The sequence below is a fragment of the Hemitrygon akajei genome, chromosome 1 (genome assembly GCF_048418815.1).
Source record: "Hemitrygon akajei chromosome 1, sHemAka1.3, whole genome shotgun sequence".
In the NCBI taxonomy this organism is placed as follows: domain Eukaryota; kingdom Metazoa; phylum Chordata; class Chondrichthyes; order Myliobatiformes; family Dasyatidae; genus Hemitrygon; species Hemitrygon akajei.
Genome location: NC_133124.1, coordinates 193,686,503 through 193,701,271, shown reverse-complemented (window position 1 = coordinate 193,701,271; position 14,769 = coordinate 193,686,503). Strand labels below are relative to the sequence as shown.

The 14,769-nt window shown below is 40.2% G+C and overlaps 1 protein-coding gene across 1 annotated transcript in view; it reads right to left on the bottom strand.

Moving 5' to 3' along the window:
- The window catches only part of LOC140728366 (scavenger receptor cysteine-rich type 1 protein M130-like), an 82,263-nt gene that overhangs the window by 11,328 nt on the left and 56,166 nt on the right, over positions 1 to 14,769 (bottom strand). Inside the window, exons 5-9 of the mRNA XM_073047026.1 lie at positions 10,559 to 10,873; positions 9,175 to 9,489; positions 2,192 to 2,506; positions 249 to 566; positions 87 to 161 (exon numbers count right to left, since the gene is read on the bottom strand). Of these exons, the coding sequence (XP_072903127.1) occupies positions 87 to 161; positions 249 to 566; positions 2,192 to 2,506; positions 9,175 to 9,489; positions 10,559 to 10,873 (1,338 nt within the window). The remainder of the gene's footprint in view (positions 1 to 86; positions 162 to 248; positions 567 to 2,191; positions 2,507 to 9,174; positions 9,490 to 10,558; positions 10,874 to 14,769) is intronic.

Here is a 14,769-nt window from a genome sequence, read left to right as displayed (position 1 = left end):
GAAAGGAATCGGAAAACATTTGTATTGTGTTAATCACAACTTTAGAACTAATTTAAACTGATATTGTAATTTACAGCATAATTCACCTGCTAACCGGGGAGTATCAGGTATATTTCGTGAATCGCAGCCCATTCCGCAGTAACCCTCCGGTACTTTGGCTTCTGGTGAGAAGAGAAAAATAATTCCTATTTATTTTTACCATCTATTTTTAACATACAATTTATCACGTAATGGATATCTTCTGTTACCTTCACATACTATCCCTGCATAGTCACTAGGGTCACAGCTGTGATTCCCCCACGGGGCAGCATGACACTGCCAAATGGTCGACTCATACGAAGAACATTTTATTTGATCCAGCCATATTGGACCAAATTCCTCTCCATGTGTCTGGTAGTTATATTTAACAGATATCATGGGTCCGCATTTCATTTGTTTACAGATCAAGTTCGCAGTATTTTCATTCAGTGACTCAGAACAAATTGTTCCCCACGTCCCATTGTACAGCACTTCCACTCTGCCTTCACATCGCCGATCTCCGTTCATCAGGCACATTTCTTTGTGTTCTGAAAACAAAGCAGTTAATGCAAATGTCGTCACAATGTTTTCATACAGCAACAAACTTAAGTTGTTACCTTAAAACAGGAAAAAGCGCACTTGATAGATATCTACAATAAATGAAAAATAAAAATCACTCGAAATACATAAGGAAGGGTAACGTGTGGAAGGATAATCAAATTAGATATAAAATAAAGAGGTATTCTAACGAATTGAGGAATGTAGTGCAGAGAAAATGTCGACCTGTTGGCTGAATTGTATTGGATTTCACGGGAATTGTGAAGGATCTGGGCATGGTTTTGGCAGAAGATGAAAAACAAGGTATTGTTTTATTTTTGTCTGAGTATGCTAAGGACGGTGTGGAGAGCTGAAGGAAGTAAATTGACGGAAATAAACGATGAAGGTCTCTTCAAAAGATTATAAGTAACGATCAGTGTTTCAGTTTTTCGAAGGTATCTGCCCCTCCGTGTATCAACTGTCCATTATTAAGAGTCCACCAGTCAGATTCCAGGTCGCTTTCGGATACAAGTGCTTTAGATGTTTCGATATTTTTCCCTGTATACAGGACTCGGTCTTCAAAGTCTAAGCAAAATTCTCCTGCACTTCTTCGAATCCATATATTTTGCAAATCTTATTGTCCGTGTTTACAATTTAGTCCCGTTAGCGGTTTGATGGCTATGACCAGCATCTGCGTTCAATTCGCAAAACTGTTGCTCAGATGAGCTTCTAGTTCCTTATTTATTAATATTGCCGATCAGTTCCTATTCGCTTCTTCTTCCCCGTCCCGTTCTATATTTGAAAAATTCAAATGCAACAGTAGCTTCAGAAACAGTGCTTTAATCTTCTTCAAAATCTCATTTATTCTTCAAGAATTAATATCGCATTATCTCTCAGGTATTTTTCCGCAAAAGAACAAGATTCTGTTGATTGTTGTTTTTTCTTCGTTATCTTCCAGTAGCGCAATCGTTAGGTGACGCTATTTTAGAGACAAGCATCTGGGATCAATACCGTCACTACCTATAAGAAGTTCATGAGTTCTCCACCGGAACACTTGTTTTCCACAGGCTGTGCCAGTCTCTTTCCACATTCCAGGAGGTACTTTGATGGCTAAGTGGTCACTAACTTTGTTGGGCCTCAAACGTATAATACAGCACTCTACATCAAAATAAAAATAAAATATGCCGGCCTAGAGTTAATAACCCAAAATCTTACTATAAGGAACACATCAGGTAATGGAACATGTCATAAGACGATCTGGTTGCTCTAACTCTCACATTGATTAATACGTTTTGACGCTGTCAGTGGGGTTTTCATTGTACTATGCATTCACCTCTCTATCTTCTTATCTCTCAAAACTTGAAGAATAAATGGGATTTAGAAGAAAATCAAACGCATTGTTTCTCAAGCTTCTATTGCATTTGGTTTTTGATTGTCTTTCATCTTTTGCATTCGTGACGAAGGTACTCACACACAAAATGTTCATTATTTTAGTTCCAATATGCAGAGTGAAAATATTACACAGAAAATCCATTGACAATAATCTTACTGGGTCCCATAAAACGTTTCCCACATCTGAAAACTGAAGATTCATATACCGCACTGCCAAAGATCAGCGCAATAGAAGTACCCTTACCGGAACACGTTACTATCACATCTTCCTTATGACTGCAGTCATGCTGGCCCCACGGAGCTGAAGGACATTTCCAGAGATGTGATTCATTACCCGAACATCTCACTTCATCCAACCAAACCTCTCCAGTGCCTCGTACACAGAAATCAAGATATTTCTCCTCCAAAGCATATCCACAGCCCAGTTGCCTACAGACAACATTAGCATCAACTAGATCCCAGGAGTCATCGCAAACTGTTCCCCAGGATCCGTTGTAATAAAATTCCAGTCTTCCAGCACATGCGTCATCACTTCCAGACAGCCTTAGTTGCAAGTGCCCTGTTGAACAGAAATATATGAGATTATTCATTCCATTAAAATTGAACAAATCACCTCGTTCGTATTTCTGAAAGTTCTTCTGAAATGAAATTTGGAAAATAATTGTGCAATGATATCACCGAATGTATAAAGCTGAAGATGCTCACGTATAAAATCTAAAAAAAAAACGCATCAAAATCCCGAAGACTTCGGTATCTCATACAGAGCGGTTCTGAGTTTTTACGCAAAGGCGGAAGCTCCGTCATTTGTTTATTCTGGTCACAGGTTCTCGCACGCCATATTTGGACCTACCACAATAAGACGGGCATTGTATTTGCCAGATAGGGTTTTCTTTGGCCAAAACATTGTATTCAGGACCATACATGAATCACGGTGTCAAGCATTGACCACGCTGGTCTGCGGGAATTGCACAACTTTACCCGGATATGTTCACTGTTTGTAGCCTAGTCGTCTCCTCGAAATGATTCCCTGCATTCTGTAAGATTTGATCACTTCCTACGGTTGTGGGAAGATAAGCGGACCAGTTCGTGAGGAAATGAGTATCTAACTACTAACGCTCGAATCAAAAGCCCCCTGCTGTCGCATTACAATAACTTTCGGGCCAACTTCTGATCCACTTGGCTCTTTGCCAGCACTTACTAAGGAACTGATCTACCTGCACTTATATTGCCATTAACTTTGACATGACGCATTTCACTTTTGCACTTCTGCAAGAGGGGCAGTTTACAAATGGAAAATTATCTGTGCGTCCGGATATCTTATTTGCATGAACTTACCGTCCAGCTCAGTAATATTTCATTGCCCCATTACCTTTTAAACATGTCGATTGTTCTATGATTCTTATTACTGAAGATTGAGCTAACCTCACCGTGCTTGGATCCATTTGGATATTGTATGTTTGAAAATTCACAGCATCGAACTTCTCTAAGAAAGCCTCAATCTGCCCCAACAGTAAATACAGATTCCTAATGAAATAATCGTGAGAAGGGATACTGTACCGAATTAGTCTACTGTTGCGAAGAACAAGCTGAAGTATAAGTTTTACTCCATTGCAAGTTCAGTAACCAGTTGAAATAGCCAAACTTTACAGAATGAACATTACACAAAGGGGTAGCTTTATTTGTCTCTGTTATTTTTGTTTTCCCAGAGAAACTAAAATGTCGGCGCCCTCAGTAATATGACATGAATTGCATATTCTGCCCGATCAATTAAACAGTCGAAGAGTCATGGCACGGCACGGATAGTGGCTTTTCAGACCATCTAAACCTTGCCTAAGTATAAATCTCCTTAGTGACATCTATCTGGATGCGGATCACAGCCAGCCATACTACTCATGTACATATATTTATCAAAATTTCTCCACAGTTTTTTCCACACTCCTAGCACCTTTTGAATGAAGATGGTACCCCTCAGAGTCCTATTAAAAGTTTCGTCGTTTAACTCAATCTATGACCTCTATTTGCAGTTTCACAAAATTGCATTGGAGGGGGGCGGTTCGGGGGGAGGGAACTACTTGTACTTACGCTATCTTCCCCCTTATAAACGTTTTCCTCTGTAGCATCTCTCCTCATTCTCGTATGCTCCAGAGACTGAATTTCTAACCTTTTCAACTTTTTCCGAAAATTCGTCATTTCAGGCCAACGTTACTTTAATTTTTTCCTGCATTCTTCAAGTCTTATTAATGTACTTCCTGTAAGTAGCTGACCAGAACTGGACATAATACCGCAAATTAGATATCATCGCCAGTCTGCCAGCGCCCTTCGATGCCCCTGAGCCAGGATGAATATTCAGATCCCGCCAGGCTTCACCGACCTTTTGCAGTATTACGCGTGGAGATGCTGAGGCACATTCTCGCAGATATGTTCCAATTCGCCATCCATTACTTCTTCCACCTGAAGGAGAAGGTGGAGCAGGCCGAGGATTGGCGGCATAGAAAGAATCAATGAGATGCTCTGCAGATGAAGTCCAACGGCAATAATGGCGTCAACGGATCTCAGACTCAGTCGGACTTTGAATATCCACTTATTCAGATATTAAACATAAGCACTGGAGTATGAACAGAACCATTTTATTACGACGTCGAGTATGAGAATGATATGAACTCCAATATGCTTTATCTAAAGTCTGTGATGAACGATCTATATTACAAGAAACCTGAAATTGTATTAGCCTGGGTTCAGATACCATGACTCCTGCGTGAAGACGAATCTCTGATTTGTTTTCTGTATACACAATTTGACAAAATAATGCACTTTCAATCTTCGGAAATGTTTAATCAACTTCAAAATTACATCACAACTCCTATATTCAGTACTTCGATTTAGGAAACCCGATGAATCCAAATCTCTCTTTAAGACGCTGATTACCTCCAACTCCACTTTCACGAAATTACTGACCCGTATTCCCAAATCACTCTGTTTTACTCCACTCCTCGTTGCCCCGCAGTTCACTATGTAAGTCCTATCATGGTCTGTCCTGCAAATCTCAGACTCAGACTAGTCTGCAATAACTCCCAAGCTCACATTTCAGCAAACACACACAAATTGCTGGCGGAACGCAGCAGTCCAGGCAGCATCTATAGGATGAAGTACAGTCGACGTTTCGGGCCGGCACCCTTCGTGAGTTCTGATGAAGTGTCTCGGATCGAAACGTCGACTTCATTTCTTCCTATAGATGTTGCCTGGCCTGTTGCGTTCCAACAGCATTTTGTGTGTGTTGCTGGAATTTCCAGCATCTGCAGATCTCCTCGTGTTTGCCATTTCAGGCCATTTTTTTTCCAGTTACTCAAGATTCCGCAGCAAGTTTTGATAGCTTCTCTCACTTGCACAAATTTACAATGAGTAATTTTGCAGATTGGCTGCTATATTATCATCCAGGTCTTTGGTATAGATGACAAACAACATTGGATCCAGCTCTGATCCATGCGGCACTGCACTAGTCACAGGCCTTCAGATGGAGAGGCAACAGCCTACTTTCACACTCCAGCTTCTCTCGAGAAACCGATGTCAAATCCAATTTACGACCTCATTGTAAATATGAAGCGATCAACTATCTTGACGAACTCTCAAGAGAACTTTGTCAAAAGCCTTGCTAAAGTCCATGTGCACAAGATTCTTTGTCTTTTCTTCATCAACTTTCCTCCTAACCTTCATGTAAATCCTATAAGTTGCTGCACAAACTGAAACTCTTTTGTTTAATATCTTAACAACTGTTAATTCAAAGTCCGACTCAGTCTTGGCTTCGGTTTTGTCGTTCTTGCTGTTGGACTTGTTCTGCATAGAATTGCATCAGCATCGCCGGGAATAGAACCTTGCCTTGCTTCTCCTTCTCCTTCAGGTGGATGAGGTAGTGAAAGGCGAACTGGGCGAGGTTGGCGGGCATGTGACCCGGCACTCCCATGCTCCCATGACGTAAACAAACAACAGGTCGTTGAGGCCGGGCGCGATCTCGATATGTATCCTGTCTCATGCGCAGCGACGGATCCTGTCAGACAGGAGATAAGATAAGACATTGATAAGACGTGATTTGCACGAAGCGATGTTGTCTCTCTCTCTCTCTCTCTCTCTCTCTCTCTCTCTCTCTCTCTCTCTCTCTCTCTCTCTCTCTCTCTCTCTCTCTCTCTCCCCCCTCACTCTCTCTCTCTCTCTCTCTCTCTCTCTCTCTCTCTCTCTCTCTCTCTCTCTCTCCTCACTCTCTCTCTCTCTCACTCTCTCTTCTCTCTCTCTCTCTCTCTCTCTCTCTCTCTCCTCCCTCTCTCTCTCTCTCCTCCCTCTCTCTCCTCTCTCTCTCTCTCTCTCTCTCTCTCCATCTCTCTCTCTCTCCCTCTCTCTCTCTCTCTCTCTCTCTCTCTCTCTCTCTCTCTCCCCCTCACTCATCCGACACTGCTTATTCAAAGATTTATATATCCGGTTCCTTGTAAAGTCTTCTAGTAATGTACGCACGACTTAAGTCAGGCTCAACAGCGTATAATTTGCCGATTTATTCTCATAGCCTCCCTTAAACAATGGATCAACACTGGATATTATTGATTAACGTGATGTCTTCACTCCAGTTCCGCATAATTAGTATTTTTAATGCCATTGTTCAATTAGTTTCCTTTCCACGTCATTAATTGGTAAAATAATGCATCTCTAGGCAAGACAAATATCAATAGCAAAGTTGCATTTAGCAATAACTCTGCACTAACATAAAAAGCCAGTTAAATGCCAAATTTCGGGTTGTTCTTTCATCACCTCCCACATCCAGTCTCCTGCACAGAAATAAAACTGCTCTTGCGTGTATGTGCTGTACTCCTTCGGGTAGTTGTGCAAAAAAAACCCTGCATTTTGCAGCTGTCTTTACTGCCAATTTAACATCCGTTCATAGATCACTCTTCTGAAAATACATTTTTAGATTCATCACATTTATGTCGGGGTGTATGCTCATGCTTTTTGGTAGAAAAAAAAATAGAGGGTTGAAGATTTATAAGTGGAGAGAATATACAAAGAACTGAGGTGTAAACGGACGGGAGTACACGGAAGATTCTCTGAAGGTTAATTTTCAGGTTCAGTTTATGATGAGAAAGGCAAATGCAATGTTAGAATTCATTTGAAGAGAAGAAGAACATCAAAGCAAGGATGTAACTTACAATCTTTATAAAGCACTGGTGAGACTGAACTTGGAGTATTGTGAGCAGGTTTGGGCCCTTATCGTAGAAAGGATGTGAGGAAACTGGAGAGGGTTTAAGGACCTATATTAAAATTACTCCAGGATCGAATGAGTTGTCATAAGACGATTGTTTGATGGCTCAGGGCCTCTATCACCAGAATTCAAAAGAATGAGTGGCGACCTCATTGAAACATCGAATGGTGAAAGTCCTTTAGAGAGTGGACGTGGAGAGAATGTTTCCTACAGTGGGAAAGTCTAAGACCAGAGGGTACAGTCTCAGAACAGATCAGCATCATTTTAGAACGGAGTTGAGGAGGGGTTGATTTGACCACAGAGTGGTGAACCTATGGATTTCATTGCCACAGACAGCAACGCGTGGAGATCAAGTATATGTATTTATGTATATTTAAGGCGCACGTTGATAGATTCTTGATGGGTCAAGTCATGAATTGTTACGGGGAGAAGGCAGGAGACTGGGACGGAGAGGAAAACTGGTTCAGCCATCAGGAAATTGCGGAGCAGACTCGAAGGGCCAAGTGGCCTAAATCTGTTCCTATATCTTATGTCTTATGGTATCCAAGTATACTTCATTTTCATCGAAAATACTAACAGATAATTAATCTGTAAGTAAGCCTCCAATCACACTCCGTGGACTGCATCAAAATTGGACTTTCAGAGACACCTTCAAAATAAATCACATAAATCATTTTGTTTCAGGATTAATACGACAAAACGAATGCGCCACACTACCGCAAAATGATGCAAAAGTAAATAGACCATGCCACTTCTTTGAGCACACAGACACAAATAATCAAACCTCACATGAGTAATAAGCGGGCTGATCTATTGACAACTATTCAATAAACAATGATCATATTTGGCGTCGCGTTCGACTGTTTGTTTGATAATCTAATCCCCAAAACTCAGATCACAAGTAACTCCTGCCTTATGGTATCACAGCATATGTTTGCTCTTTGTTCCGGTCATCGGATTTAAAACACCCTTCATATATTAGCCTGATTTCAGTATCTGCAATTTTTCCCTTTGCCTCATATCATGCAACTTTTTCATTAAACATCCCCCTTTCGTCAGTCTGGAATAGGGAACACTTCATAGTACAGCTAAAATATCAGAGATTTGCCGTGTTTCAATATTTAAAATGGTAGCCACATATTGAAATGTCCCGGTGAATTCTAACATGGATTGTCCTGTCTCTGATAGCTCCGCAGTGTTAATTTGCAGCAAAAGATAAATCATCAGGAGTGCTCCAAAGCTGACAAAATTTTCTTTCTCCAATCACTTACTTACAATCTCCCCTTCAGAGAATGACTCGCTTTCTCAAATGCCCGACTTCATCCTTAATTTTTAACGTGCCGTTCCTATCATTTTGGCTACACATAAAAAGACGCTGCTTGAAAGCAATGCGACAGACAAAACTTCTTAAAAGTATATATGTAGTAATTTTAGTCGTATGAAATTAGTAGAAATTCTATCGCAAAGCCTGATTAGAGACAAGGGAACGCATATAAAGAAAAAAAAATCCCACATTTCGTCGCACTGCAGACGCCCTCAGTTGGGACAAAACCCAATGTGAACGAATGCGCAAAATCGGATAAGCAGCATCTGAATCTGGTGCGTCCAGTAAAGCAGATTAAATATATACAGTCTGCTGAAATTTTGCATAATCTGGCTGGAAATACTTGGCTCTTCTGCGTATTACGATGCTCATTCAACTGTCCTGGTCGTGCAGACTTTTAGGTTAATTGTCCATTTTCTCTATTATTCAGAGAAGCTGTAGACTCTATCGGGCGGGGCCAAGGACGCAGTTTTGTGTGACTGTTGGGGGGAGGGGTGCAGTACCATATGGACATCCTTCAACAGGTGAGTTGACTGTCTGCGCAGACGTTGTCAGGTGGCCAAAAACTTCTTTGTAGGTGCCAATTACTCGGAATATCTCGATGTATTATTAATGGTCACAGTTGTTTATAAACTCCCATTGCCAGAAATGTCATAATATTTACCTGAACAAAGAACACCGATGTCTGTAATGTCAGAGGAAGACCGATTCAGCACGGTCGTTCTGCAACTGCGGAGATGCGACTCACTTCCTTCACATCGAACTTCGGTGACCCACACGGGCCGTTCATTCTCCGGGTACCGTGAAGAGTTGTAGGTGGATGTCGCAGAGCCGCAACGCAGTTGTCTACAGACAACGTTTGCTTCCTTGATGCTCCAATGATGATCCTGCACTCTATGCCAGGTACCATTATCATACACTTCCACTTGGCCATCGCACCGGCTTCCCCCATCGTTCAGTCTCAAAGTCCACAGATCATCTACAATATCAAAAAACAGGGTAAAGCACGATACCAAGTCAAATTACTCCATATGTCTTCAGCTAATAACTGCAAAGTTTTCTTTACACACTAATATTCCAGGTGTTACACAGGATCGGAAAAATATCAGTAATCTTCACCGGTAGATTTAGGAGCAATAAAAACTGTTTGAGTACTTCGGGGTCTAAATTGCGGATACAAACAGGCATAATTTTCAGCTGTTTGGTGGAAGGTGTGGTGTGGGGGGGGGGGGGTTGCACGGGTGGAGAGTTACATTATTTACAGAGAGCAAAGTATGCATGGGACGACCTGTTGGTAGATCTGATAGAGGCCGATACGATAGGATCATTTAAGAAACTCTTCAAAAGGCACATGGATGATAGAATACGATGTAGGGTTACGTAGTAGAAAATGAGTAGATTGATCTTAGAATGGGTTAAAATGTCGGCAAAATATTGGTCGATGGTCGTTGGTCTTATTGAGAAGGCAGGCGTATGGGCCTGAGTGGGATCCGGGATCAGCCATGACGGAATGGCACAGCAGAATCAATGGTCTAAAAAAGTCTAATTCTGTACAGATGTGTTACGGTCACATGGTCTAAACATTGTAGGTCGAAGGGTGTGTGCTGTCTTCAAATGCTTAAGTTCTGCTCGCCCAACTTAAATGAGGACGTTCGTTTCATATTCATTCTCAACACCTCGTCAAGAAAATCTATAATGCCAGTAGTCTCTGCGCAAATGTTATCTCTCTATATTTGCAGACTTCTACATCGTGCCAAAAACTACTATCCAGTTACATCAATTGATATCGTCATCTATCTTTGCAAAGCATTATTCTCCAAAACCCCGATTTATTCACTCCATGCTCAAATTCGCTCTGTCTATATCACGGAAATTGTATCATGATCTATCGTAGGAAAGCAGGGAACGACATTATCTTCTTCGATATCGCAGTAGGGCATGGTCGCCCCTCAACGGTCGATCTGTTCAATTGGTTAAAACGTCACAGTTGTGATTATACTACCACCAAGTAGCAGTTTGTTTCAAACCCACACTTTGTTGTGACTCACCAGTGCAGATGAGACTGGCTTCATTCCCACGTGAACACCTAATCTGACCCCAGGCTGAGACTGGGCAATCAGCTATTTTAGACTCGTTCCCCAGACAACGGTAATCATCCTTCCACATCGGCCCGTTTCCTTCGCCAGAGTAAGAGTTTCTGATCGATGCATTTACTCCACCGCACTGAAGTTGTTCGCAGACCACGGCGGCATCTTCCAGGCTGAAGTATTCATCACAAATCGTCCCCCACTGGTCTCCGTGCAGGACCTCCACACGACCAGAGCATCTGTTCTCCCCATCAACCAGTCGTGGTCCATGTTTCCCTGTTTTAATTATAATTGATAACAATTAATCCTTCCCAATAACAAATTAAAAGAAATTAACAAAAAGGCGAAATAGTTTGATGTTTCACCTTTTACACGACTGGACAGCTTTTCAATTCTGTCTGTGAAACATGGGTTAACAAAAGGAATACAGTGACTAGTGCACAGCAGCCTTGCTCTTTATCTGTTCGGCTCGCGATTATCTGTTTCCAAAACATGAAGTTTAATTGTTCTCAAAATCTGCTTTAATCCCATCTAGAATCTGGTCCATTTGAGATTTTGAAGAGAACCTTTGCTTCAAACATGAGGCCACACACCTGACAAACATTAGGTCATGCAGATTAGAAGAACAGCACTTTATTTACATTTTATACATACATTTCACATAAATATTGGTCCCTCGTATGATGATCCTTGGATACCCATACTGTTCACATTCCCACACTACAACAGATTGTGGATACATCCCAGTCCATCATGGTTAAAGCACTCCCCACCATTGGGCACATCTTCATGGAAATTGTCACAGGAAAGTAGCAGACATGAGCAAGTTGATACAGGAGACATAGAATCAAGACCAATCGGTTCAGGTACAGTAATTGCCTCTGATTCATCGGGCTTTTGAAACAAGGAGGATCACTTCACTTAACTTCAATCACCCAGTTACCGAACTGTTCCACAACATATGGATTTATTTTTAATGACTCACATGTTCTTGATATTTACTACTTATTTATTATTTTTTTTCAGCTCATGCTGGTAAAACCTGACACAACCACATTTATTTTATAAATGCTAGGAAATTTAGGATTATTCTAGTCGTTTTTAATATTGTTTATTGTGGAGATTTGCATGGATATTGCTGTGTCTGTCTAATTGCTTAATGGTATTGTGTATTGAGCTTGGGATAACATCAAATTTCGATATTACTATAAGGCAATGTATAGCTGTCCATGTCCCATCGTATTTCAATTTCCTCTTTTGATTCAGCATAGTTCTGTTGTTTTCTGCTTCATGTCTTCTGGATGTATTGTGTTTGAAATGGCTTCATCCATTCAGTAATTTGTTCTTGCATGTCTACCATGATATATTAGATCCGGACAATTATGGAATGCATTTTCTGTAGTAATGGATAGCTCGCAATAAAATTTTTGGTCTCTGCCTCTGAAAATGGTTCAGGCTTTTATTTACGGTAAAATGTGTATAATATAGCAAGATTTTCTATCAATGATATTTGCCACTTGATTGTGCCTGTGTAAGCAGTCGGGTTGACTTAACCTGCTGTTGCATCCTGCAATATCTGGATGATTTCTGATTTCTGTGGACATTTTCTGCATTTATCATCTTGAATTTATTGTTCTTTTACTGCGTGCTTTATTTTTTTTTCTGTTTTCTGTCTTGTATCGCCACGAGGAACCACTAAGCAGAACTCAAAAGTAAATAATCTGCGCAGATCGTGGGACTATATCCTTCCATTGGTTAGCATTTTCTTTAATAGTGTTAAGTTCTTCATATTTCTGTTTGTGTTTTATTTAAGATTGCTGCTGAATACTGCGTCTCAGAATTTCGTGTGCTCGAGTGAACTGTTGAATCCCTTTTTCATGGATGAACGTGTTTCCGCAGAAGATTTTTTTTGATTGTTGTGTTTTTTTTTGTATCTATTATTCCTCGTCCACCTTTTTTCCCAGGTCGTCTTAATCTCCATGCGTTCCAGTGTGCATAGTTTTATTTTCAAATATTTTGCATCTTAGATCTTATTTTTCTTTATAAATTTTCCGGAGCAGTTCCATACCAAGATATTATGCCAAATAAACACATAAATATCGGTGTAGCGAAAGTTTTTTATTGTCTTTGAAATATATTTATTGTTAAGTTTTGCTTAGAATATTTTCTTAAGCTTTGAAATAAATTCTTTCGATCGTTCTCCCTTTATGGAACTATAATGATGTATTGTACTAGCTCTAGCGTACCTTTCTTTACGGTCAATGTTCTACACTTACCTTGTCCAAAGTTCATGTTTATCTATTTCGGAAATAGCTCTACTATTTGAATGAGTTGTTTTGGCTTTATTCATGAAATAGAGCATAACTTCAAATCGTCCACTTATAGAAGGATGTATATTATCAATTTTTCTCAGCTCAACATGGTAAAACTGAGATCCGAGAGTAGCCAAGTGCACTGATTTCTCAATTGCTGGGATCTTTTGGACTATTCTGGTATTGTTTCGTAGTTTAACTTCTGATTCTTACTTAGATATTGTTGTGTTGGCCGAATTGTTTAATGCTTTTGCGTAGTGACTTTGGGATAACAGTCGTAAATATTATCACTAGGACAATGTATACCTTAACCATGTTCCATAGTCTTTTAATTTCCTCTTCTAATTCACTATTCTTCTGGTGTTTGGCATAAAGTGAGTTTCATATGTTATGTGTGTTTGGAATTATTACCTTGATTAACTAAGTATTTTCTTGCATGCTATTCCTGTATTTTGATAGTCGGAAGGACATTATGGATTATCTTCTCTGTAATAATGGATCTGTTGTAATATAATTTGTTGGAATCAGACTCTAACACAGGATCAGGCTTGTGTTTATTGTACGTTATGGTGTATTTATGAGTTTGCATATTAAGGTATGATTTAGTGACTTTGGTGAATGAAGTTTACCAATTGATTCAGCATGTTTAAATGATGAGATTGTTCAACTGCAGCAGGATCCTCATGAGGGTTGGATTGTTTCTATTTTCTCTTGCCATTTTCTGAATTTACCATCTTGAATTTGTTGGTCTTTTATTATGTATTTTTTATGTGTGTGTGTGTGTGTGTGTGTGTGTGTGTGTGTGTGTGTGTGTGTGTGTGTGTGTGTGTGTGTGTGTGTGTGTGTGTGTGTGTGTGTGTGTGTGTGTGTGTGTGTGTGTTAACCATCTGACTCTGTCGTTGCCCCAATTAAACCGTCCATTTCTCGGAAGTGGTCTCTAACTCGGAGAGCACTTCACAACTTGTCTCAGGGTTCGACACTTCCTTGTCGGTGTTACTCTGCTCAGACTTGTTGGGATATTGCACAATGTGGGTCTTTCCGGCCCTGGCGTTTCCTTTTATTTCCAGAAGCTGCAGATATTCTATTGTCCGCAATCTATTCCTGGCCTAATCGTTGCCAAATACATGATGAAATATAAACCGATACACCTGAGTGTGTTTAGGCTGTGTAGGAAACCAGATCAACTGGAGGAAACCCATGAGGTCAGGGCGAGCACTTACAAACTCCTTTCAGGTAGCAGCTGGAACTGAACTATAGTCGCCTGTACTGTGAATGATTAATGCACCCGCTAAACTTCCAATGCGACCATATCCCGAGGATGTATTCCATGGAGGGTAATGATCTTCTATTCGATAAGTTTGATTTCAAAAAAAATTCTTTCATTTTTTTGTGTTGTATTGCATTTTTGTTTACTCATGTGCATTTCTTATCAGAATTGCAGATGCTCGCATAAAGTATTGAATCCTGTTTTCATCCATGAATATATATCTTCAGAATCTTTATCTGATAGCTATGTATTATTTATGTCCAATATTCATCTTCCACATTCTGTCCTTGGTAGAGTTAATACAATTGTGTCGTATTGTTATTAATATCTGTATCGCTGGGTTGTAATGGTGTCATATAAGTAATTTGGGAACAAAGTTACTTTTAGAGCTTTGAACTTTGAACTTTCAGGTTCATGTAATCGCCAAGGCTTCAATAGTCCTCTTCACTTCCTTCTTTGTAAGCATAATTATGGTCGGTGACTGTGAAGGTGGATCACAGGAATTGACTGCAATAGTCATCATGACAATTATTACCAATCTTAGAACGAATTAGAATCTGAAATAAATTCAGTTGCATTCACTTGCCGCAGCA